The sequence below is a fragment of the Trichoplusia ni genome, chromosome 19, assembly GCF_003590095.1.
Source record: "Trichoplusia ni isolate ovarian cell line Hi5 chromosome 19, tn1, whole genome shotgun sequence".
In the NCBI taxonomy this organism is placed as follows: Eukaryota; Metazoa; Arthropoda; class Insecta; order Lepidoptera; family Noctuidae; genus Trichoplusia; species Trichoplusia ni.
In genome coordinates this window covers 5,301,794-5,327,786 of record NC_039496.1, presented here as the reverse complement: position 1 = coordinate 5,327,786, position 25,993 = coordinate 5,301,794, and the positions used below count along the sequence as shown (strand labels likewise).

At 35.3% G+C, this 25,993-nt stretch overlaps 4 protein-coding genes across 7 annotated transcripts in view; 1 reads left to right on the top strand and 3 right to left on the bottom strand.

Moving 5' to 3' along the window:
• LOC113503402 (bumetanide-sensitive sodium-(potassium)-chloride cotransporter) overlaps positions 1-5,145 on the bottom strand; it is a 33,317-nt gene extending 28,172 nt beyond the window's left edge. Inside the window, exon 1 of the mRNA XM_026885340.1 lies at positions 4,020-5,145. The gene's annotated coding sequence lies outside the window, so the exon portion shown is untranslated. The remainder of the gene's footprint in view (positions 1-4,019) is intronic.
• Positions 5,146-9,110: 3,965 nt separating this feature from the next.
• LOC113503424 (40S ribosomal protein S15) lies at positions 9,111-10,985 on the bottom strand. The gene is made up of 4 exons (XM_026885388.1): positions 10,877-10,985; positions 10,637-10,722; positions 10,166-10,388; positions 9,111-9,314 (listed from the first exon to the last, which is right to left on the bottom strand). The coding sequence occupies exons 1-4, from the start codon at positions 10,883-10,885 to the stop codon at positions 9,189-9,191; spliced, it is 444 nt and encodes a 147-aa protein (XP_026741189.1). The 5' UTR covers positions 10,886-10,985; the 3' UTR covers positions 9,111-9,188.
• A 371-nt stretch (positions 10,986-11,356) lies between these two features.
• Positions 11,357-12,881, bottom strand: LOC113503481 (DTW domain-containing protein 2). Of its 4 annotated transcripts, none has more exons than XM_026885479.1 (3): positions 12,339-12,881; positions 12,177-12,259; positions 11,357-12,099 (listed from the first exon to the last, which is right to left on the bottom strand). In XM_026885479.1, exons 2-3 carry the CDS (start codon positions 12,254-12,256, stop codon positions 11,427-11,429), a joined length of 753 nt encoding a protein of 250 aa, XP_026741280.1. In that variant the 5' UTR covers positions 12,257-12,259; positions 12,339-12,881; the 3' UTR covers positions 11,357-11,426. The 4 variants fall into 4 exon arrangements, with proteins under 4 accessions (XP_026741280.1, XP_026741281.1, XP_026741282.1 ...); XM_026885480.1 differs by having other exon boundaries at positions 12,177-12,256; XM_026885481.1 differs by having other exon boundaries at positions 12,391-12,881.
• Positions 12,882-13,582: 701 nt separating this feature from the next.
• The window catches only part of LOC113503482 (histone-lysine N-methyltransferase ash1), a 37,377-nt gene continuing 24,966 nt past the window's right edge, over positions 13,583-25,993 (top strand). Inside the window, exons 1-4 of the mRNA XM_026885483.1 lie at positions 13,583-13,683; positions 14,064-14,147; positions 14,410-14,477; positions 14,731-15,294. Of these exons, the coding sequence (XP_026741284.1) occupies positions 14,412-14,477; positions 14,731-15,294 (630 nt within the window). The 5' untranslated portion in view covers positions 13,583-13,683; positions 14,064-14,147; positions 14,410-14,411. The remainder of the gene's footprint in view (positions 13,684-14,063; positions 14,148-14,409; positions 14,478-14,730; positions 15,295-25,993) is intronic.

Below are 25,993 nucleotides of genomic sequence, written 5' to 3'. Positions count from 1 at the left end.
ATGCTTTATTCTGATGTCTACATATTAGGCTATTACACTTGATTGTAAAGTTTCGTTGTTGTCCTGTATACACATATAATGTTATGTTGTTATATCGTATTTCCCTAAACGGTTCGGCCAGGACAGAAGGCCGCGTTTTGCGGTAATGTTGGAAGAAGATCGCGGTTTCCTCGTACGTCGTATCAATTTGCACGCAAATTAATTAAGTCATATTATGCGTTTAATGTCTTTGTTATCTAAGTATATAATATGATGCAGAAGTTCCAGACTGGAGTCAAGGATTTATTCTGAAAGGCACCAGAAATTAAGTCTGAAAAGACAGTTTTTTAAAACTCTCATGTTATGTTTTTAAACTTTTACGTTGTAAATCTTTAATCGCTTATGTTTACCGATAGACCCAAATCTTCAAACGATTGACAGACATTGAAATATTGATGTGTTTTCCTCATCAAGTAAAACAAGCCAAAAACAAGTCTTAACTTTTTGCTAGTTTTTTTCTGCTAAAGCTTTTGGACAACCCCATTGTTTGCAAGCGATCGCGTTAATTAGCGTAATGAATGAATCAACGCTCATTAATCATCAGTAGGCAGTAGGTGTAGTATACTGTAGCATACGCACTAGGGAAAAGTAGATTTACAAGACCAATATCAAGTGACGTAGGTTGTGACGTTAAGTCTATTCAGGAGCTAATCACCTTTTATAGTCCGACGGATGAAACAGGAAAAGGTACAGACATACAAGTCAGTTAAGTGTGAAATTTTAGTAAACTAGCTTTTACCAACGGCTCCGTCCGCTTCAAATGGAAAATGATCCCACGGGAACATAAAGTCGGGATACAAACTATACTGTGTTAATCCAGGATATAAACTATCTGTGTACCAAATTCCGCCAAATCAGTTCAGTGGTTTTTGCATGCCAGGTTTATTAACATCTATCTAATACTTAAAAAAATAGCTTTTATAATATTAAGTAGGAGGATTCCTTTTTGTTTCGAAGACGTATAGTCTTCTGTAGAGTTTGACTAAGGTCTACCGTCAGAGGATGAAAAATAAACGGGTCTTCTAAGTTTTTAAAAATTACCATTAATCACCTGCTAGACTAGTTTTAAACTGAAAATGTTGGTAAATACGTGTAGATAAAAAAAATAAACATGAGGAAATTGAGTTGTACAAAGTACGTCAAACATTTGTATGATTAAGGTACCTATGTAAAAGGACGTCATGAAACTTACAGGTAATATGACGTTTACAATACTCTCTACAATTAAAATAAAGACTTTATGGAACCTATATAATCTACTTTACTAAGTTCTTCCCTAACTATGTATTTCACAATGTTCATGAAACGACTTCTACGCGTTATTTTACAGAGCATGAGAGCTATTAAGCTGTTTTATAGAAAAAAAATTACGCCTTATTATCTCGACTAATCGATTTTCACTTCTATTTTAAGAACTCTTAACTACTTACGAATATAGTATCTTAGTATAAATTACTAGCTGTTGCTCGCGACTTCGTCCCCGTGGGTAGAATATAAAAGTTTTGATTTATACCTCCCTGTTTTTTTCACATTTTTCATTGTATCTTCGCTCCTATTAGTCGCAGCGTGAGGGTTTATAGCCTAAAGTAGTTCCTGAGATTAGCGCGTTCAAACAAACAAACTCTTCAGCTTTATATATTAGTATAGATAAAATCGGCATTCAGTACCTACTCTAAGTTAGAAAAGCTACATAATATAAAAAGAAGTCACCCTGGGTAAGGCAAATAAAGCAAAATCTTTAAAAATATCGGTCGCTACAATCGCTTTGTATTCCTGCAGGCCTACTATTAAGTCTTAAAGATGTTTTTGTTGTTATGGAAGCCTTATGACGTAGAAAGACTTTCCATACCAACAACTGCATCTGTCTCACTTTAAAACGTACTGGTAAACCCCCGATGCAAAAGCAGCCGGAACAAACTGGTTTCATCTAGTGCAACCCATTTTCATTTGTTTCATGGTTGCTATCAAATTAGACAAGCCTTTGTTTCCTTATCAATAGCTGCATGATTAAAACTTGCTGGGAATGCGAATTCAGATTGTCTTTACACGATCTCCGATCCAATCATTAGAATAAAAATGCTAAAGATATTGAAATTTAGGTTTACTCATAATACTCATATTTTGTTGTCTTAAAATGAAAATTATATCATGTAGAATAACTTATATCATGGTTGATGTCGTCCCGCCAAACCCACAGTGCGCGATGTGTTTCAGGTTTGATAGCCGCGCAGGACAAGCCTTTGTGTGATCCGCGAATGTTTGTCCTGAGTTTAGGTATCTTTCTATATGTGAGTTGAATGTTTGTGGAATTTCCCGCTTAACAAAGATTAAATTCCTTAGTCCTTTTTATAACAACCTGAGATTTATAACAGTAACCTTTTTGCCGATCAACAAGACGTAAATATAAGTATCTATAATCTAGAAAACCGTAATGTACTCTTTCATTTTTGTTTATTCAAAATTAGTTAAGGAGGATATAATAAAATTGTATTCAATGTCAAGATCTTACAGTACAGTATTTTTATCTGACATATATGTAAATGTTGTAATCGTTCAACCAGTATTCTGCGGGTACCGTAAGCAAAATTATGTAAGTATAAGCTGTCAAGTTAGACATTACAAACTTAACTATTCCCCGGAAGGCAATCACAAAACAATAATTAATTTAATTAGGGTTAAGTTCTATGAATTAAGAGACACCTATATAAATAACGCTTACATCGTTTAGTTGCGATTTACTTATATCTAATTACAATAAAAAAACTGTTAAAGTGAAAAATGCCTAAAATAGGTAAGTGCTGGTCAATAAAATGTAGAAAATATTATTTTAAATAAATATTAATTTATTTTATAACTTTATTTTCAGTGACCTCATTTAATATCGCCTTAAAAACCAGACTACATGTAGCACCTACTTCTAACTCTCATCAGACGTCCTCAAGCTTTATCTATCTCCGTTTATAGCCGCTAAGTATTTATCTAATTAATCCTACGCAATTAACACAAGGTATTCTTTGTACCTATCATATTCCCGATTAATCGCTTTGAGGTACTAATGACTACTAATTGTTTTAATGTGTCAATTTTGTTTTTAATTACCTACTTAAAATGGGCAATTAAGGTCTGGCGCTATGGAATGGTAAACAGAGATGGGTTTTAAGAAGGGATTCTTACGTTTACGTTTAAAAACAACTCAAGTTTTATTTATTTAACAATCTTTAGTACTTCAAGATCTCTAGGTTGTATTTAGAAAAAATTGCCTATTAATTATTTGGTATGTCATGTCACATATTATAATAATTTTATGTTACTAGATAAAGTTCGTGACAATGGTTTGCAATAATCTCTTTAAAATAATTGTCTATTGTTTCGGGTTGTAGCTCTTTACTATTTTTTACAGGAAAAGTAGTTGACAGCCTCGTAAACTATCGGGTTCATTAAAATAAAATAAATAACATCGGTATCATGAAGTTAGTTGCAACTAGAATCATTATTGTAACGTTTTAAGAGTGCCTGAAAGACGGTGTTTTTAAAAAAAGCTTTTAATTTTGGTTGTAATATTTAACAAATAAGACAAATACCTAGATATAAGTAGATGTTCTAGTTATCTGGTTTTCACTGATTGTCACTAGTTAGGAATATTTATGAGCGAAATAAATATGTTTTCACAGTCTTTTTTAGTTTAACTTTAACACACTACTGAACAAGGTAGGGTTAACAACATCCTTTTAAGAAATGAAATAGATAATAATATAGTATCTAATAATAATCCATTTATTTCAGATAAAAAACGAACCTGACAACATCGTAGAAATAAATTGCCGAATAAGTATCTACCCGATCGGGTAGTGTTTTTTTTTAGTTGACTATTTAATGCTTCAATGAAACAGCTGTTACCTACTTAGGTACGTACTTATATTTGTTCATCTCAATGAATAAACTTATTACATATCTTAAGATAAAATACGTTTTATCCTTACCTCAAAATGTTTGCTTTGAAGAAAAACGTCCTTTGCGAAAACAAGATTAAAAAAATCACAGTCACAAAACACTTGAAATCACTCAACAATTTACGGTTCTATTATAACTTAAAATTAATTATAAATATTTATGATGTCCTTATTTATATTTTTATTAGTTCTTAAAATATAAATTAAACTAAAGAAGCGCAACAGTTTTGCGTCGAGTTACGCGAGGCGGAAAATCGCGGCGGGCGGCGGCAAGCGCGTGCGGCCACTCGCGCTGTAGCGGTCGACAAGAGCCCGCGAAGCCTCTGCCCCGACTCTTTATAAACACCAACACGAAGCGCCCTTACAAACGGCAGTTTTTAATTACAACAATTACGTTCTAGTTAGGACGAGATTTCTGCCAGTTTTAGCGACCACTTACTCCCTGCCAGTCGAACTTACGAATCGAACGTGCTTTGTTTATATGTGTGAGTATTTTTAGTCAATACCGAATATTATTTACATTGAAATACTGAAATGAATCGGCTATAAAATATGTTCGTACCTATGTCTTCACAGACATATCGCATACTTTGGGCTATATCTTGATCATAAATCTTCTGTCTAAACAATTTTCGGTATTCCACATACCTCAGGCTCGTAAAAGCCAATAAACATTGCGGAGTGATGCAGTTCATAATAATATATCAAGGAGTATCGGGAACTCGTTATCTTCAAAACAACATTCACGCTTCGAGTGCACTTCACTCTAAGTATTTCTCTTGAAACGTGCTAGTTTTTTGTTTTATTTTGCCGAGACATGTTGATTATTTGCTGAGCTTTTTCTCATTTAGAAAAACCCTTCTGTAAGCAGTAATTTAAGCTTCAAGAGGAAATCATTTCCTGAAGCAAAGATGCGGTATGACTTTATTGACAAAAGCTTTTTTTTTATATGACGGATCAGGTCGAAATGGCGAGAAGGCAAAGTATAATAACATACAGAAGAAAATCATTTTTTGAAAATAATGTTGTGGTAACTGAATTATGAAATTTAAATAGCACACCATAGACCTCGATCACTTACTTAGATGTCTTAAGTTTACGCGAATGTTAGACATTGAATTAAAACTAGTTTTACGGATTTTATCGACGAAGTCTGCAGTCGTCGAACATGCTGAAGGTTCCAGGAATTATATTAGATTTGATCAACCACAGATCCTCGCTAAAGAATCCAAATTCCTACCAAGGATGTTTCGCGAGGCTATTGAGATTAAAAAACACCCAAATTTCAATAGAGAAGATGGCTGGAAGATATCACCTTCTTGGGATCCAATAATAAATAAACTCAAGGCCAAACCCAAGAGCAGCGCTGCAAGACATCAAGACACAGTGAGCTCATACTGCGTAGGTCGGCCCACAAATAATTAGTTAAAATACGAAGGTAGAACGAGCAACATCTTCTGTCAAGACGAACGCCATCTCAGTCTGCCCGTGACCATGATACCTGCAAAGGTTTCGAAACGTCGGGAACTAAAATCTAAAATTGAACCGCGATAAAATCCGTAAAAGTTCATTTCAATAGATGTCTTAATTGCTAACTAGGTGCTAACTACACAAAGTCCCGCGGCCTACCTTCAACTTTCAAGTGTTCTGAATTGCTTAGAAAACAAGACATTCAAGACAAACAAGAGAGAGATATTTATTAGAGATCACCAGACCCTACCTAGGACAAGCGTTATATGATGCATGAGTGCTTGTACTAAGATTGGGTGTCTTTGTACATGTGACTTGAATATTAGTGAAACAAACATGAAACATAGAATTTCTTGCAGAAAGCATGTTTAGAAGAGAAAAACGATGGATCTCCTAGACACATTTCTATCATCCGATGATGATCTTGGGGTAAGGCACACTTATCTTTGATAATAGACTGGTTTTCTAGAAAAAAGAGAGAACTTTAGAGAGATCCCTACAGCATTAGTTATTTTATATGTGACTGGGGCATGTTTAAAACGTACATACAAGTAACGAACGTGCGTTTTTTGTGGTATTGTCAATTATAAAACGTCGAAAACTGAGCCGCACACGCAATCACGAGCAAGTGCTGGACCGCCCACAAAATACCAATGGTAAGTCGCGGTTTCCCTGAGGAGATTAGAGGGATTTAATGGTCAAAGGAATAATATCATTAAATTAGATATCTACTATTAAATCTTTGACCACATTTTATCAAAATATGTTTTTAAATATTCCTTTATCAAATTTGATAAATAAATTACTGATTTTTTTATTCAATAGAATAGAATTTCTTTCAACTATCAACAAAGGTCGAAAGTACTCTTAAGTTTCGGTTAAGTGGTAACGTCTATTTAAGAGGATTCTGCAAAAAATATATTTCTAAGTTGGGATTCGGAACCTCGATGCAATCATCGACAGAAGATGCAATGATCGAATCTAAGAATATAAAGCTAGTCACACGAGCAATGGACAATAAATTAGGTACAATATACGTACGCTGATTTCGCATCATTGAGACCTGATTAACAAAATCCTAATTGATGAAATAACTTTGCCATATTATTTTTTTGACAACACCGCACGCGTTCTTATCGTTCTTGTTTGGTAATTCCCCATTTTCATTAAATAGAGCTTCTGGCCTTGCAAAAAAATAATACTCATTGTGAAATTAGTATTTTTTTAGTATATTTTTTTCGTAAAGCAATATGTTAAGTCAGGATTTTTTTTCAGGAAGGTGTTACCCTCCGAAGAAACAAAACAATCTAGTAAGAGTCCACCCCGCGATACTGAGAGTTCCAGTAAAAGAAATCGATTGTGTGACTAATATTATTTTCGATTTCGCAGGAATAAATGACCTCATTCTGTATCACACACACTGTCTCCAACACAACCAATTATCAACACTTTGATCAATAACAGGCGACAAGCACCCATCTTATTGCAACAATAGATTGCACATCGGATTTTCCACGAATGTCTTCAAGCTATTTAAATGGTTTTCCTGGTACGAGTGGTACTCCTATAATAAGAACAACTGAAAACTTTTATGTAAAATGAAATACATTTCTAAAATGATATCTTTTGAAAATCATTGATATAACATAAAAAAAACTTTTCTTCGATTTTATTTAAAACATGACCCTTCTTCTGGGGCAGTTTGAAAATAATAAGATAATTAAGATAGCTATCTACCCTTGGTTCAAATTAGTTTAAGTCGTAGTAAGTATGTTTACGAGTATAGTCAGTACTAATTATGATACATGACATACAAATTAATTGCAAGATCATTTCACTAGCGTGCCTCAGCGATGAAGTCAGTAGTCTGGTGGAACTGCCGTCAACTGGAAAATAATAATTAATGAATGCCATTGTCATATGACTTGTAACTACAAAACATTACATCATTATCAGCATTTTTTTTTTTTAACAGCTTGTTTGAACAATCTTTGTCCGTTAACGTTTAAATCATCGCGAGCGGCCTTAATCATTGCTGTCTTTCAGTTAAAACGGAATTCTAAGGTACCAAAACCAGAAAAGAACTTACTTAAATACTTATTCAGCTTATATTCGAAGCAAAAGTACAAGATTTGAAAACATAACCAACAGCTTGTACATAATGAAGAAATAATAGGTCGAGGTAAATATTCCTCAGCGTAGCTACCTAATATATGTTCAAATGATTCGTACATCCATTTATGGCTCTTGTCGCCAAGACAAAAAGGGACAGTCGTCAAACACAGTTCTTGACGTGTTGTCGATGCAAGGCTAGAGAGAATCAGTCTGCGTCGGATCGGTCCGGTTTCAGCTGCCGACGCAAGTCCAGCCAAGCATGATGTGCCTTGCTGATGGGCAATGCACTTCTATTAACCCCAACGATATGGATGCATACTCTGCATGTTCTGAGACCGCTATTTTTAATTGATACAAGTCAGTTAAGTAGTTTTGTTCATATTTATATTTACCTACCTTTTTTTAAACACCTTGTTATGCAGTAGTTAAGTTAATGTGAATTGGCTTGGCTATATCTAATATTATAAAGCATCTAAGTAGAAAGCTTGCGAAGTTATGAAGAAGATATTTAAGTGGTCGGATTTCGGTTAAAACTTATGTGTGCAGTTTATCTTGCTTTACTCCAAAAGTACCTAGATTTTTATTATTGTTTGACGTAGGGTTGACTTCCATAACTTTCACACAACGCCATCAAGTCCCAAACTAAGCTTGTATTACTAGACAACTGAGTACATATGTACTTATATATTTCTTAATACATACATAGTATAGATAAATTACCCAGAAACACAACAAATGATCGCGCTAATCACAAGTTTGTTCTGAGTGAGAATCGAATCCACGACCTCCGGTATAGCAATTAGGGCCACTAACACTAGACTGACAGGCCAGTCATGTAGAGTATATGTACCGTATAATTATTATTATTATAAGCTTAATTAATCTGAAATAATATAGCAAATAATATATAAAATAAGATAGCAAAAAATAAGTGGGTTCAAGGCTAACATCTCGTCTAAATTTTTCGCTATGTAGAAAAGATCAATTTATGCTTCTTTCATATGAGAAACTGAGTTACTTAAATAAAATGTAGTATGAAATACCTACTAGTGCATCTGTCCCACTTTTTGCTGAACTATAATACATAGGTATTATTAGTTTTTCCTTCAGCTTTTTTGAGAGAATCATCATCAGCCTAGTATTGTGGGCAATTGGAGGAAGTTTTTAACGAAATAATTATATTGAAATACACGAGTGGTAGGTATTATTAATTTGATAGTAGGAGGAGGAAAGAAGTAGAAGGCATCCAGGGGCCCAGGGGCCCAGAGGCAATAAGGGAGTGGGGGCCCCTTGGTTCAATTTATTTTCATTCGGTGAAAAATTTATCAAGCTTTTTTTAGACACCTTCTTTGGTGATGGGCCCCTGGTCATAGTGGGCCCCTAGGCCCCCTAGGCACTGGCCTAAAGTGCCTTATGGATAATATGGCACTGGGCATCATTAATTTAAGGCTAACTTTTGATATTCCTAAGCAGCGTAAAAGTATTGATACACCTAAGTGGTAAGAGCATTGGTTCATCAAATAAATGAAACAAATATTGCCACACAAGATACTTTTATTGTAGGCTTGTGCACATTTTTTGTTTTAGACTTAAGCCTAGGTGGTTGTCAGCCCTCTACTTGAGTGGGATGAACCTGGAGCTGTGTGTGGCACCAATACCGGGCCTACCGTGCTTGACAGGCTTGTATGTGACTGAGAACTCGCCCAGGTAGTGGCCAATCATCTCAGGCTTGATTTCAACCTGAAAAGAAACATTCATGGTTATATTTGCTGTTCGTATATAGATTCTCAGTTGCTGCCTGAAGTTAAGTATTACACTTTAAGTATCATAATGTCTAGTCAGGTTTAGTCGAGAATGAAACAGAAAAAGTAAATTAATCTATTGAAATGAAACTACTTTTACGGATTTTATCGTGGTTTAATTTTAGATTTTAGGTCCCGACGTTTCGAAACCTTTGCAGGTATCATGGTCACGGGCAGACTCAAACGTCGGGAACTAAAATCTAAAATTAAACCGCGATAAAATCCGTAAAAGTAGTTTCATTTCAATGTCTAATATTCGCGTAAACCTAAGAAACCACTAAATTAATCTATCCTAGCTGGTTTTTAGAATTTAGTTGGTTTAGCATAAATATAGTTTCTGGTAATAGAATATGAATTAATAATTTGTGGCTTAACCAAAAGGATTATTAATTCAAGATTTATTGAAAACTAAACAAATTAAAAATAATCACTTAGTCGTTCATTGACTAGATTCTTAAGCAGAGGCAGCATTTAGTTTGTGAAAAACAAGTTAGTATTCAAAGAATCCAAAATTATTTGCAGGATATATTACCCTAAACTTGGATAGAAACATACCAAACCCATTTGCAAAAACATGACATTATCAGGTAATGACAAATACTAATAAACATAGAATAATCTATATGTATGCCATAATGTGTGTGAAACAGAAAAGATGGATGTTGCTTTTAAATGAGTAATATATCTTCATCTTATATCAACAGACAGACAACAAAACAAACTTATGAAAAAAAGAATAATGGCACACAATATTGCCTTATTAAATAACACAGATTCTTCATTACTAACCTGGTTGAAAGTCTTTCCGTTGTAGATACCGACAATGGATCCGACCATCTCTGGTACAATGATCATGTTCCTCAAATGTGTCTTGACAATCTCGGGCTTCTCATTTGGTGGGGCTTCCTTCTTAGCGCGACGTAGTTTCTTCACCAGAGCCATCGGCTTGCGCTTCAGACCACGGGCGAACCTCCTACGAGCGCGAGCGTGCATCAGCTCCATGAGTTGTTCACTGAAAGATATTTTTTTAGGTTATGTAGTTGATACATCATCAAATACCGGCAATAAACTACCGCGCAAGGTCTCAAGCACTGTATATTAGGCAGACATGGTAAATTGTAACTACCGGGTGCAAATAAACCATGTTATGTGATATATTCCACTGTTAGCGAGGCACCTCCGGTAAGGACAAGCCTTCCAACAAATTATTATCAAAACTTTAGTTGTTCTATAGACAACTCTAAGAATTTTAACACTTACTTGGGCATGTCAAGTAGCTGGTCGAGATCGACACCTCGGAAGGTAAACTTCCTGAAGGTACGTTTCTTCTTGAGAGTTTCATCGACCTGTAAAATGTAAACATTGTTTCTCACATCTGTAAAATAACACTTGCTCACCATTCTTCAATAACACATATATGTAACACCGACATGTTTACCGTCATTTTCGTTGTGATTACCAACATAAAGACGGATATTATTTATAAAATAATTTACAAACCTCAGCCATGTTTCCGATTTGTTTGACAGAACCGAAAGAAAGAGAGAATAAGTTCACGTCAAACTGACAGGCATGAATTTGTGTTGCCAGTGAAAATAAAAATTAGTCAATTTTTTGTTGCTACTTTAAAAAGGTAGCTTGTTTATGTGTAGCGTCTATGGACAAAAACCTCCGCTTCAGAATGAAAACGATTGTCAATAAACGAATAATTTCTAACTTTAATGAAGCATAATATCTTGAAAAATAAGTGATAGGTTAAGTTGAAAATGTATGTTTGAAGCGAGCAGCTACCTACATGATATAGTTGCTAACTTGCAGTATGCAAAAGGTGCCCCAGACACCAATAACTTATGCTTATGACTTCACTCACAGCTGACTTTTTTCCATAAATAATTTTAAGCGTCATAGATGGTCTAAAAACAATTTATAATCCTCTTAAGTTTTGAAAAAATACAGGTATCAGAGTAAAACAAAATAAAATGTGTGTAATAAAATTGTTTTGTTCAATAACAAAGCAAAGAAAATTTATTTTTATGTATACAGCCATAAGTCATTGCACTTCTACATTTTCTTCATTAGTGGACCTTAACAATTTAGATAGTCGCTTGCCAATTAATTTAGGATATGTTTTCGTTTTGAGTAAAAACTCCTTTGATTGATGAGTCACTGCCCCGTTTTCTAACTGGTACTTACACAAAGCGTGCAATGGTTGTATTAACTGTTCTGTATACTTAGGATCCTTCTCTAATTGTGATAGAGCTTCAGCAGCTGTTTCCAGAGTACTTAAACATCCTTCTGTGGGTTGAGTCCTTATGATATAACTACTTGCATTACTTGTCATTAGCTTTACTTGCTTTATTTTATGGAGTATGGGACAGGATGCATATATTGCTTTTGCTTGTGGCCAAGTTCCATCTATAAGTACCAGGTTATAAGAATCAGTATCATTTTCCATATCCCTAATATCTATAGCTGTTTTACTAGGATACAGTAAAAGTGTGTTTGGTTGATTGAGTACAGTTTCTAAGCCTTCATGCTTTGGCTGAGGAAACTTTTTTCCTTTAAATACAAGGCACTTGTCGGCGGCCAGGCCTAATTGTAACATAGGTGCAGTACGAAGACATCGCTTCTCTTCAGCCGGGTGTTGGAGTAATATGACTGTGCTGCGAGGATTCAATCTCTCTGGGGGCAAAGCGGAGCACCAGCAAACTACAGCAGGTCTCCTAAAAATAAAAAATATTTGGTAAATATATTTGAATTTGACAAGTGGGCTATAAACAAATATAATCGGTTTATTTACAAGCAACTTGGGCATAGTTTGCGCATAACTGGAGGATCAGCCGGTATATTGGATAGATCGTCCCAGGCTTCTTCTTCCATCTTCTGAAACAATAAATATTTCATTACAGTATAAATATAAGAACAGGATTTGAAAAATATGAACGTAATTTTTTTTAATTACCTTGTTAACAATAAAGTCTTAGTAAATAAAGTAACTCATAACAAATTGAGACCTTGACAAATATATAGTTCCAGTGTCACAATATTTATATCTTCATTAGAAGACACTTAAAGCTTACAAATTAGTTGTTGTTTATTTATTTTATCGTATCAAACACTCATTTAAACTTTCCTGCAAGCAACAGTAAGATTATACGATACTTTGACACCAGTAAAAACTAACCAAAATTACCAAAACAACATTTCGTGTTAGTTTAATTTTTGATTCATCCAGTCTTATGTCAACTTCACCTTCAGCATACAAGCTGTCAAAATACAAAATGACATCAAAATGATTACAATAGTGCTGCTGTGAGCTGTCTCTGTTATAATGTTGCAATAAAAAGTTAATGCATCAATCCATGACATGATTATGTCCATCTGTGGCGTGGTGATGTAATATTGTAATCCCCATAAAAATGTAATATTAACAAAATTTGTTATTTAATGACGTTGCGTTATTTTAATGACTGACTCTGTTATTGTAAGATCGAAATTTTAGCTGAGAAAGGACTGACATGACGGTATACAAAAATAATCCTAAGAAAGTTGGAGCATTACGAACACAGACCTATATTACATATACAGTTTATTAATTAACGCTTGTTATAGTAAACAGGCCTTATACACTTTTTTTAAATTTTGGTATCTTAATAGAACACTAAAAAACTCAGAACCGAAAAAGACAGACATTTATAAAAATAATTTGAAGGATTCAAAAACTATGACTATTTTACATATTTAAGTAATTTAAAAATTTACAATTTCTAAAAGTTAAGGTGCTTAGTCAATTTGAAAGGTTTCAGCGTTCCATTTTCAGCTTTTCAGTGAGTATTACTAGAATAACAGGAACAACTCATTCAAGTCTTGCGACAATGATAGATGGCGTAACTATCGGCATAACTTTTCGTACAATTTAAATTAGCTTTAATTTACCAGTCGTTGTAATTACAAAATAAATGATGACAATGGTAATTCTATACTAGGGCTAAAATTATTTTGATTGAATAATGATACCTTTACTCATAAAAACAATTTTACTTGTAAGCCTTTGATGAAAATACGGGACGCCATTTTGCGCCGCATTTCATATAGATATAATGGTAATAAGTCTCATTCTTTCATACGTAACTTTCATATGAGCAAAAGAATAAGATGCAAAATTCACTGACTTTCTCTTGAGTTACGTAGGTATGTACGATTTTTATACGAATGATTTGTAAACATGGAGGCCAAGTGTTTTATTAGTGTGAAGTAATTTCATCGTTTAGCCTTGTATTAATTGTTATACGATCATTTCTGATGTGGTTAGTGAAACAAATAGTGTTTAATGAATTTAAAATATAAGTAATTTAGTTTAACCTATCAATAACGGCCGTTATATTTCTACTAAAGAATGTAAACGTATGCACTTATTTGGCGCCAATGTCCTAAAAGACCGTTATGCACACTTATTATGATTTATTTCGCGAGAATATGAGTGTTTTTATGTAACTTCGTAGTTTTTTTTCCTGTACTTCTAGAATGCGTTGTACAACATTACCAAGTACCATCGTGAATAAACTGGTCTTACGAGTGTCGTCAGATCTGTCATTTCAACAAATTATGTTGAGTGAAAATAGATTATTTCTCAAAATAACGCTCTAAATATCCATACATTACGATTAAATTCGGTTTCGTATTTCAGATAACTGTAATGTAATGGACAATTCGCGACTGAAATGAAGACAATCATACTGTTGTATTTGGAAACATCTTGACCAACCTTGAAGTAAGTACCTCAACCATTTGGAACCAGCTCTAAAGCGTCATTCCTAGTTATTATTTAGTTTTACAATAGTTAGATGCCTGTCTGCCGAAATTGCGTATTATTCGGTTGTATTGCTTTGATAAAGCATGAAATACATTGTTTTGTTGTTTTAGTGTTTATCAAGTTCATGGTTATGTTAAATCAAAATAAGTAAGCAAATTGTTTGGTGTAATTTTAGTGTGCATTCATATTTTTATGTATAGATAATGTGAATTACTTTCAGAGATGGGCACAGAGTTGCCAAAAACACATGATTCAAGTGGTGATTCAGATTCTAACAGTGATTCTGAGGTATGTATTTACTAATGAATAGCAGTTTAAAAACTGCTCTTTTGTTATTTAGTACATTGTAATGGTATTAAAAATATAATGCAATGTTTTATGGCTTATCCATATTATAAAATACAAAATTCAAGAGGCCCTAATTTAAGTAATGGCCATAAAACTGTATGAATGGATTTTCTCTTGACAGTATTCAGTAGAATTAGTACATTGAATTATTATTAAAACATCAACTAATATTTGTTACATATCTACATTACAGAACAGCAGCTCTAGTGATTCATCAAGAAGTGAGTGGGAGTGTTCCGATGCCAAGCAGAGTGCATCCCGCAAGCCACACTTCTCTGTGACTTCCTGTGATACCGGCTTGAAACTCAAAATTGCTGCTATTCCACAAAGAAAGGTATCACCAAAAAGGTCAGCTAAACCATCTGTGAAAAAGAAAGTAAACACTATCAAAAGTCAACAAAGTAAAGATAGAACACCTGTAAAGAAGAAATCTCAGCTCTCTGACACAACATCAAGCTCAGAATCATGCAGCAAATGCTCATCAGACTCATCTAGTGATGATGATTTGCCGCTGAAAGCTGTCTCCAAAACATTACCACCAAAATGCTCTGTAAAGTCATCAGCAAAAGTGAAGAGCAACAAGGCAGACACTGATGAAGGGAGAAAACTGTGTGACATCAAAGACAATGGGACAAAAGTAAACAACAAGGACAAACAAAGTGGTTCAAAGACTAATGTTAATGTGAAAAAGACTAAAAGTGATGATTCTAACCATGAAACAACTTTGAAGAGAGGCAGAGGCAGGCCCCGGACTAAGGTAGGTCTAGGATAGTTTGTTTATGCCTATGATATTTAAAACTATTATGCATGATGAATAGGGGGTTGCATATTAAGTATTGATATGCTTAATACAATACAATTTTATTAAATATCTAGACTACTTTAGTCTCAGAAGTCATAGACGTAATACTCACTAACTAATGCAATGTATTTTGATATCTGGTACTGAGCACCTTGTTGTACTTGTACTACTTATAACTATTTTTAGACTATATTAAACATAAATTGACTTTTTGTCTTCATAATCTGGTATAAGGACAGTCGATAAAAATACATTATTGTTTCAATGATGTTGGGCTGTGAAAATTTATATTGAATGACAGTCAGTTAACAAAGGTTATAGAGTGCAGATTTATAGAATATTAGTTATTTTTGAACGAAAGCTCTCGAAGATTAATATTTTTCCCCGTTTTTGCCACATTTTCCATAGTAAAATTATCCAAATTAGTATCAATCTGAAGTCATCACCCAAATCATCATCAGCCACAATTAATGATATTGCTTACATCTTGTCGAAGGCCTAAGTCCAGCAGTTAACCTTGATAGGCGATGAATTGATTGATATATATATATCAATTTTTTATTTTTGTGCCTTGATATTATTTCTTCGAACTTACTGTAACATAAGTTCAGCTGAGGATTATTGATAAGTTTCTTCTCATTTCACTAAACTTGACAGTCAGTAAAGTAAAAGGCTGTTAGCTGAAAGTAAAATGACCACAAATACAGGTAGCATTATTGCCCTCAGAAGATTTATTAAAAAGACAAAGACTTTTATTATTTTTTATTTGTTTCATTAAACAATTATCTACATCGCTTTTATCACATTGAAAAGAAATCAATATGATAAAACAATAAAAAAACTTTAATAGTTTTTTTTAAATATATTTGACTGTATACCACAGTCAAATTTATTAAAAACTAGGCTACCATTATTTTTATGTAAACAAAAATTTTGAAGTCAATTGTAAACCTGTGATATGAACAGTATGTAAAGCAACAGGTGATAACAAATAAATGTGATATCAATTGGTTCTACACTGCAGCCTTCCAATTTGGTTAGTCAATAAACTGAGCCACATCAACATCTTATTACCAAACACATATTTATTAATATGGTTCACAAACTGGTTTGCCACCATATTGGATATCTCAGAAAGTGTGGGAGTAACTTCCTAAGACTGTCGCCATGTTTCTGTTACGCGCGTCTTTCGGTTAGACAAGAGTCTCGAATAAATTAGTCCTTGTTTTTGTGTGTTTAGGATTTATTGTGACATTTGTCACAATTTTTGCTAATTAATTTTCTTAACAAGCTGTATCTGATTATAAATTATACGCGGACAAGATGTTAACGTTAATTTTTTTTTTGTTCCTTATCTGGTTGATCAAAAGCAACCATGTATAGTAATTAATATTTGGACTAAAGAGAATCAAGTGTTGTTTTTTTTTTATATTCAGAATTATTTTTAATGTCGCCTGGAATAATGAAAAAGAATTCAGCCATTGTTCGACCTCCGTCACTAATCTAAGAACAGAGCGATTGGAGTTTAAAATACATCAATAGTAAATATTCGAGTAGTACAGTCCTTAAGTTACCGAAAACGAGTGCGTTCCTGAAAAATTACTTAAGATTCATATTTAACTAGCTGTAGCCCGCGGGCCCGCCTGAAAATGACCCAAAGGCCATAAACTCAGGATAAAAATCTCCTGTGTTAATCCTGGTTATAAACTATCCGTTTGCCAAGTTTCGCCTGAATCAATTAAGTGGTTTATGCGTGTAAGAGAAACAACCATCTATACAAACAAACTTTCGCGTTTAAAATATTAGTAGGATTTCTCGTACTTTAAATGTTTATGTTACACCTTATTATGTTCGTATAGCTTAATAACAAAAAGTAAAATTGCAGAATAATTATCTAAAGAGACAATTAAAACAATCTATGATTCGTAAATCTTTACAATAAGCTGTTTGGTTTCACACACCTTTTTATTTTTGGGTACGCTACATAAATAAATAAATAATGAATCGGGTAATCATAACAACCCCTTTTATAATATTAACCAATGCATAACATGAGGATCATGTTGGTCTGCTGATAGGATCGAAAGTCTGTTCCGAAAAATATTCATGAATATAAGTTAAGTTTTATTAACATATTCTATTATTGAACTCAGTCCATTTTAAATAATATTACCCTAAAAATCCTCTCCAGAAGCATATTATAAATCTCCTTAAAAAAACGTCTCGCAACTGTTCAACTTTTTTGTGAGACCGAGGGGTTAGGTCGGTAAGCAAGCTTACTTAGGGGAGTTTTAAATACACGAATTACTATTGAAATCAAAAGGAACCCTTTGTGGCGCCTTAATCTGGTCCAGTTTTTTCTTTGTCCTTTATTATTCCTGTTTACCACACGACTACATTCCGTGTATGCGAAAGTACCATCGACTTGAGCAATAATTCCCCCTATACTTTATCAAAATGGTGCCGACACAGATGTGTCATGTGATCTTATTCTTTTTGTGTTTTAATAGCCGCGTTGAATTATGTATGTGAAATTATTTAACCCTCGTGGCTTGTAAGAAACTATCCGCCTATCAATAACATTGACTCTTAGTGATTTTTAATGTAAAAAGCAATCAGTCAGTGCTAATTAATTGTGTTGTTTATTGACTCGTGCTTCTAAAGGACGCATAGGTCCAGGTTTATGCGAGTCAACAAAATATTTTTGATTCCTAATTTAGTTCAAGTGTAGGAAAAAAACATGTCGGATAGACTTAAAACTAGCAAAGTATGTTCAGCATATTGCTAATGTAGGTTACATTATTTGGCTGTCTTCCAATGCCTTGCATTTTATGGATTTCTTTATAAGAATATTTCAGTTTAATTCATTTCATCAGTAAATCATATAATGAACCATAAATTAACCATTGTCAGAGCAATGTGAAGAAAGCACTAAACATTTCAGCGTATGATTGAGTCATTGTGATGCGTGAAAGTATTTAGATCGATGCACATATCATAAAGTGCGTCTGTAGAGCGGTTATTCACTCGTGACCGAATTAATTTCTACTGCTTATCGTTACCGGTAGTCTTCTGGCTTTCGTAGCTCTAGCTGTTAATTGATTGGTAAATTAGACCCCACGTTAGCTGCTATTATTATGAATATGAATCACAAAGATATGAAGTGTGTGATAGTAATAGAAATGGTAGGTGTGCATAGGGGTAGTGTCGTTGTCGTTACGAAGGGGTAGGTGTGCAGCGTGTAGCATTTAATTAAGGCGGTGGGTGAGCTTGGCTCGCGTGCAGGCCGCGGTGCACTTCCGGCTCGCCCCCGGGGGCGCTGCGCTTTTTCCTCGTGCCGGGGGAGGCCGCGTCGTGCGAGGAAAGCGCGACCGGTCGTCACCCGCGCAGAGGAATTAAAATTTTTCACGTAAACTGGTTTGATAGCGCGTATGGTGGCGGAGTGGGGGTCGCGAATACGCGCCACGCCGGTCATTAGCTAGCTCGCGGCGAGACGCGCGCGCGCGTCCCGGACTCTTGCGTATGCGGTGCTACGAACGCGTAAACACCGCACACTACCGTCAATGTGTACACACGCGCGATGTCGACTCCGATTGATTGGTTGATGTGATCATGTGCTTTAGTGTGAAACAAGTGTTCATAAAATAAATATTACTGTTATAAATTAAAACTAATACATTTTCAAGAGAGACGTCCAGTGTGATTGTGTTTTAGCTGTGTGGTTAGTTCAATAAGGATTTTGATAGTCTTGGGATTAAAACTTATTCGTGATCAAAAAGTAACTGAATTCTGTATTTGAAAAACCAGAGCTACGTTTGATGAAAACCTAAAGACGCTATCGAGAGATTCATCTTTAAAGTCGTTATCATCTAACAGTTAATTAATGAGTGCTCATGTCACCGCATTATAATGTGGACCGCGACACTAATTTAATGCAAAACAAACACGGCGTGCGATAAGCGAGCGCGCGGTGACGGTCGCGGGGGCGGTCGCCGAATTTCCCTTATCAAACGTTTAGCGCAGCCCAAGGTCACGCGTTATCACTCGCGAGCGCGTCGCCGATGGATTCGTTCCGTGATTGTGCGCATCATTGCACTAATCGTATCGATGCATTTGTGACTATTTGAATTATTGATTACCAAAAATTTCAATATTTTCTAATAATGTTACAGTTTTAATTAATAATAACTATTACTTAATAACGAACTTATTTTAATACGTATACACCAATGAAAGCTGACAAATAAATTTAATAATGAAAGCAACCTTGGTTTTTGAAAAACACTATTTGGAAAGATACTTAATTCATTTACGATCAGTTTCTGAACATTTTTTTTTTATCACACGAACATAATTTTTGATCCCAAGAGCAAGCCAGAATTCATTGTTGGTGTTTGTTTACAATGAGGTGTGCTAAGGCTCGTACCGGCGTAAATCTGTTTCAGCGTGTGTGATGTAGATCGCGACCTAGTTGCGCGTGATTGAGGATAAAACAATATAAATAGCTCGTCAACGCTAGTGGACGTGAGCGGCGAGAACTAACCGCCCGCGTACACTAACTAGTGCGGTACGGACAGTGTTTGTCCGAGTTAAGTGGCCGAACATCGGATTATACCCGCGTACAGCTCCGGAGGAGATTAGAAGGTGGCGCGTAATGTGGGCATGATGCGGCACGCGGCGAACGCGACTTCAGCGTGGACGGCGCCCGGCGAGGTCTGGGAGTACGTCAGCCAGCTCGTCAGCTCGTACCACGACCAGCATGACTGCCAGGTGCCACTCTACCCTTCATACAACACAAACACTATGCGGCCATACATAAGCAGTCGAGCGCATCGATAATAACACAACACACGTGTGACTCACAGCTCACAGCGCCTATTAACGCCTCTTGTAATTCACATGTTAGCATTATACATGCACAAGACCTAGTTAACGTCATGCCTGATAGATAATTTGTGAATTTGTTTATTCATTACAAGATCTTCTTTAATATTCTTTTATGCAGACCTTATTTCTTTCGACCAAATTAATAGGTACTTAAGTATGTTATAAATATACATTTTCAGAAACACATTTTTATTACAAACTTATTGTGCTGAAGGAATTCGAGAACACTCTAGTTAATTAGTTACACGAGGATTGAGCAATGAATTAGTAGGCTTCTGTTCATTGAACTTGTTTGTTCAAATACAAATAGAACCAATGAAGTGCCACGTAATAGACAAATCAAACCCGCTCTGTTTGACCGTGAAATTGTGATTGACCGAGCGTGACCATATTGCGGACTTTACTATGGTACGACTACGCACTCACATCATAAAAACTCTCTATAATACGAAAGATAAAACTTTATGTTACGCCCGTGACTTGCTCGAAACACTGTTTCGTCTTATGTACTTTAAATAATGTTGCTAATTATTTTGGGTATTATCATAATCCGTTTCATTGTTTTACTTAGTAAGTATACTTTTCATACTTTCATATTATAAATCAAGCACTGAGTCGAGCGATAAAAATCCGTGTTTTTACATTATAGTGTAGAATCTGAATATTGATGATAGATATAAAATGACTATAAAAATTTTGGTTGTCATAAAACCTCAAGGACATTTTGCGTCACGTCATTATTTATGCAAATAACGAATGATACATGTAGTACGAATCTTTGAAATCATTTTGGAATAGTAGCCTAATCTTATGATCTTGATTCAAATTAAAAATGACGCGATAATAGAATACTTTCTGAGTCTTGACCACTATCAAGGTCATTTCGGTAATAAATGACATAATGCATATTGATAACTTCGCGTATTAAATATACGTTATCAGTCGTCAAAGTCGAAAGTGTAATAAGATAGTGCAGTATATTAGTAGTTAATGTTCAACAGCAGTGTGGAAGCAATCCTGATTGATGTCGTGCCCCGTTAAAGTCCTGCTGAGTCTTATCTCACCATCTAATGGGTTTAACGAGATTACGGTACCCATCGAGGAATTTACATAATATTTTCTTGATAGCTGCACACCTGGTGGTATTTCTGTAGACAGGAAACCCGACAATAATTGTAACTTGTCATTTACTTACGAAATATGTTGTCGTAGCTAAGTAAATAGCTCGTAACATAGATTTTCAATAATTTCTAACTAGTTTTGCAAACCAGGTCCGCGGCATGCCTCGCCATAAATGTAGAGTACGCAATGAGTTGCGTTATGTGCTAGTACGTGGCGAGGCTTCATTATGCATACTTCAATATTCTTTTGTTCGGTGGAGTCGTTGTTTGTCATTGAGAGCGATCCAGCCGTTATTATAACGATCTGCTTTAATGACCGATTACGCAACGTATACAGTTTCATCTAATGTAGGCGATGATTCAATGCAGTTTATTCAAGTGTGTATTCTTGATATTGCATGCCTTTTTCAGTGACGTAGATTTATTGATTAATTGTCTACCTATTAAGCGCTTCTAATGATGTTGATACGATTAAATATCTACAATCAAGAGATTTGCCTCGACTCTATCTGTGTTCTTTGAACAGCAAAGAATTTTTTATTTGTGTCGTTATCAAGAAACAGATAAATATGGTTTTGTAATTTTGCTGGTGATCATTGTATATCTTTTTAAAATCGATTCTACTAACCGTAATATAGTTGATTGGCATGTCTACGTTAGATAGACTTGCAATTACACCATACAAAATGATTAGGTCGATCATAATGACGAGCGAATGTGCAGTGATTGGTTGTACGCAAGATTCATCAGGAGTTGTAACGACATAGCGGTTGTATTGCGTTTTGTGGTATTTGACGAGTGTTGAATTTGCAGACGCGCTTATGACGATGGCGGCGGGAGGCGGCGGTAACGTAAACCGGTTGGACACCTTTGTCGCCGCGCAACCACCGGCTTTTGGTGATATCCGCAAAAAGTGCTCAATGGCATGTGAAGTGAGTTTGGTTGGTTCTTAATCGATGCTCAGATATCGCAGTTAACGACCAACAGACGCTTGCTATACTCGATCTCATTATACAAGGCATTGATTTGCTGGAATTGCTATTTGAACCGGTTGGGTCCTTGTCTATTCCATGTATATGTAGACGAACGCGTTGTGTTCCCACTTTCCACCACGCGCACTGGATAATGATTCTATTGAAAGGCATCTTGTTACTTAACGATTAAATGATTGGAATGTTATATCGAGAATAATTGGTTAACGCCGGCTTTATGAAGCTCAGTTAACAACGTAATAAATATAGTTCGAATGACTGTCATTGATAGACGGATATATAAAGAACATATTTTAATGAAATACTGAGAATTCTGGTTAGTAAGAAGTAAGTTTTCTTTGCTGTAATATTTCGCGTATCACTACTTGTTAGCAATTGAACTGTAATGTCAAGAGCACTGGGGTGATAATCGTACGATACATAAATGCGTACGGTTTGGGCGATTGTGTTGATCACGTGTTGCACTCGCTCGGTCACATCGATTATATGCACCATCGCCGCATACTCGTATACAATCGGCCTCTTTATAAATAATTCGCCGACCCTCATAGGGGCTTGTTGTATTAATAATAAACGCGTTCAATCAGGCTCGTCATCATGTGCCAATTAAATATTTACTAGGCCATTCTTTACTATATTTCTTATGACCTTGTGTGTTTATGGTTTTATCTGTTAAACGGTATTGAAAAATCATAGATGCTCATTAACAAAAGGGCTGATCCATCATCTTCATAGCATTATAAAAACACAAAATGCTGACATCAAACTTAAGAATTACCATCTAGCTGCAATACGGGCTTTTTACTTTAATAACTATAGGTGTAGCAAAGCAGTCTCGGTATATATTAATACCTGTCCTGTCATTGCACATAACTATTAGATAAATAAACAAGTATAAAAGCATTGCGTATTGAGAACAGTGAGAAGGGTGCACCGGGAATCGGGATAAGCCGGTCCAACGGCCGTCTTACCATGGCATGGTCGTTTAATAAAGTCCCCGCGACAACTGCATGCCTTAACAGGGCTGTCTTATAACTAATACACATCACATCTGTGACCATGAAGCTGATCATTTACAGAGAGCCGGCTTTATTCAATGGTTTGGATATGAAATATAGGTACATTCTCACGTTATTATTTAAACGTACGGCTATTATTTATTCTGAATTCAATGTAGTAACAATCGAAGGGAAGTTAATAATAATTGAATATACATTTCAATATAATTTATGCAATAAAAGCACCTGCGTTGTGACGGTGATCCAGCCCTGGCTTCCGATCAGGTAATGCAAAACGAGACTCGGGAATAAATCGTTTACATGGTTGTCGGCGTAAACTGGTCCCGCTGGTCGCCGCGCGACTCCGCGATACCACACGGACGTAGGAAATCACACTCGATTACCAATAGTCACCGCAGATGTGCCACTTGTGATTACACTCATAAGCCGGACAAACTTAATATTTGCCTGTCTGAAACACACTACGTAGAAATAAAAAACTGCAGCTATATTTTAATTTTATAAAATATAGTATTATATCGCCGTTGAAGTATCAATGCTTCAGCATAATTAGGCCTTAATAAATCATGTAACCGTCAGTTCGATACAAATATTAGATGCCGTATCTGGAGTTAGCGTACGCACAAAGTTGGAATACATTTGTGTGGTCGGTACGGCATGTATCCGCGGCAGTGGCGGTCTTATCTCGCCATTAGAGTTATTACCGGCTGGTATCTCGCCCATCGCACCGCTTCGATTGTTTCTGAACGCGCCATAGAGCCGGGCGCTACCACCGTAATTGACCACTGTTTACTTCCACGACAAGGTCTTATTTATACATTATTTTGCGGTTTTTGTTGGGTTTAAGGTATTCCAAGCTAATAGGGAAGTATTGTTAAAATGCTAGTCTTTACTTTTGGTTTTTGTTGTGGTTTCCTATTAGGATTTATCCGTTCACTTACACTTGTAGTTGATATTCTTGGCTTATTGTGGCCTCTTTAATGTCAAATTTTATAAGATGCATTATAGTTTTAACAAGCGCATGAATTTACCTGTTCTCAGTATAAAGTTATATCCACTTAAGTTTTCCTGAAATGGCAGAATTATTGCATTCGGTTGCAATAATGATAATTCGGTGAAACATGGCATGTCAAGCCATCGAGTAGCAGTGGTAGCGATAACATCGGATAATCGTCGCCCACGCAGCGTTTTGCCGATTGCCGCTGTCTCGTTACTTATGATTAAAAGAACAAAGATGTTTTTATTTACATGATTTGCTGTGGAAGGGTTTAACTTTACAAATGTAATGCAACGGACATTGCATTTGAAAAATAATGGCAGAGATTAGAATTTCAGAATGGCAAAACAAATAATGATTGTAAATATGTAAAAAAACTCACTTATTCCAAAAACCCAATATTATTGGGAATATAACTTATTTTCACAAAAGTTAATATTTTAATCATTTGGAGGATCCTCTGTGATCCCAACACTAATATTTAGTACAGTAACTAAAACAAATTAAATGTTTATTTTTATACAAGTTATTATAATAAACATGTAACCGTGGATCCAGCATATGTTACGCTTGTAGCCTACCTCGTCATCTCTATTAAGAAGACGCTTGTTCGACTTGTTTCAATATTTACACACTTATCTGATGCACTCGAATATTCTTGTATCAACTCACTGTCCCATCTTTTAAAAGATAAAAATGTAGTGCAAAATTAAAAAACATCATTTTTGAATCATTACGATCTTAATGATGGCTGATACGATCTTTTTGGACCAGTTGAAATAAAATAAAACAATCCTTTTTATTCGTTTCTGACCTTCTTATTTATTTATTAATCCGCCTAATTGCTTTTTTAATTAAGTTGTCTCGTAAAACTCCGTTAGGGTTTATACTTCCCAGTATATTGAATATCATATACCCGGTATGTATGTCATGGTACCGCAAAGTCGCTAGTTTTATAAAAATGAATTATCGTATTTAATTTGGGGTTGTATAATCTGGATGATCTCGTGTCTTACATAGGTCGATTGCGTGTCCTTGCTCGTCGCGCATAGCATCATCTACTCAATTAGTGCGGGCGGTGATCGGAACCGGCGTATCCGCGTATGTCGGCTGTATGCGTGGGAATGCCTTGGCAGCATTGCTCCACACCCTTTTTACACACCACAAACAGGCCGTTGTTAAGAACCTTTACAGCTATATTCCAAAAGCAGTAGGAGACGTTGACGAAAAGGTTAAAGGTGTAAAACATGTCTTAAATCCAAACTATGTGGAGATGGACTTCTTATGTGGGAATGGTATGTTTGTTTGGTGGCAAAAATTGATATCTTCATCGGATGCGGATTCGCATTTCATTAATTCATAGGTAACGGATGACAGGCGGCAGAAGAGATTCTCGCGATGCACAAAGCAATTAATTATTTTCGACATTTACTCAACTGCGCTAAGTACTACAGTATACCTAAATAACATATTATAAACCTAGCTTTCCCGTTGAATTTTCAAGATATTTGGGATTGGTGCCAACTATTTGCAAGAAATTTGTGCTATTTTGAATTTAAGAAAAACGTTATCGCATTTTGATGATGTGAAATTTTTTATTTTGTAGAATTTTGTAGCGTACCAGTAGTTCCCCAGGTG

Coding starts and splice junctions, on each gene's coding strand:
- LOC113503424 (XM_026885388.1), bottom strand. Junction 10,389..10,636: donor CAGCTACTTGACATGCCCAA/GTAAGTGTTAAA, acceptor AATATCTTTCAG/TGAACAACTCATGGAGCTGA. Junction 9,315..10,165: donor ACGGAAAGACTTTCAACCAG/GTTAGTAATGAA, acceptor GTTTCTTTTCAG/GTTGAAATCAAGCCTGAGAT.
- LOC113503481 (XM_026885479.1), bottom strand. CDS start 12,256: ATGGAAGAAGAAGCCTGGGACGATCTATCCAATATACCGGCTGATCCT. Junction 12,100..12,176: donor AAACTATGCCCAAGTTGCTT/GTAAATAAACCG, acceptor TTTTATTTTTAG/GAGACCTGCTGTAGTTTGCT.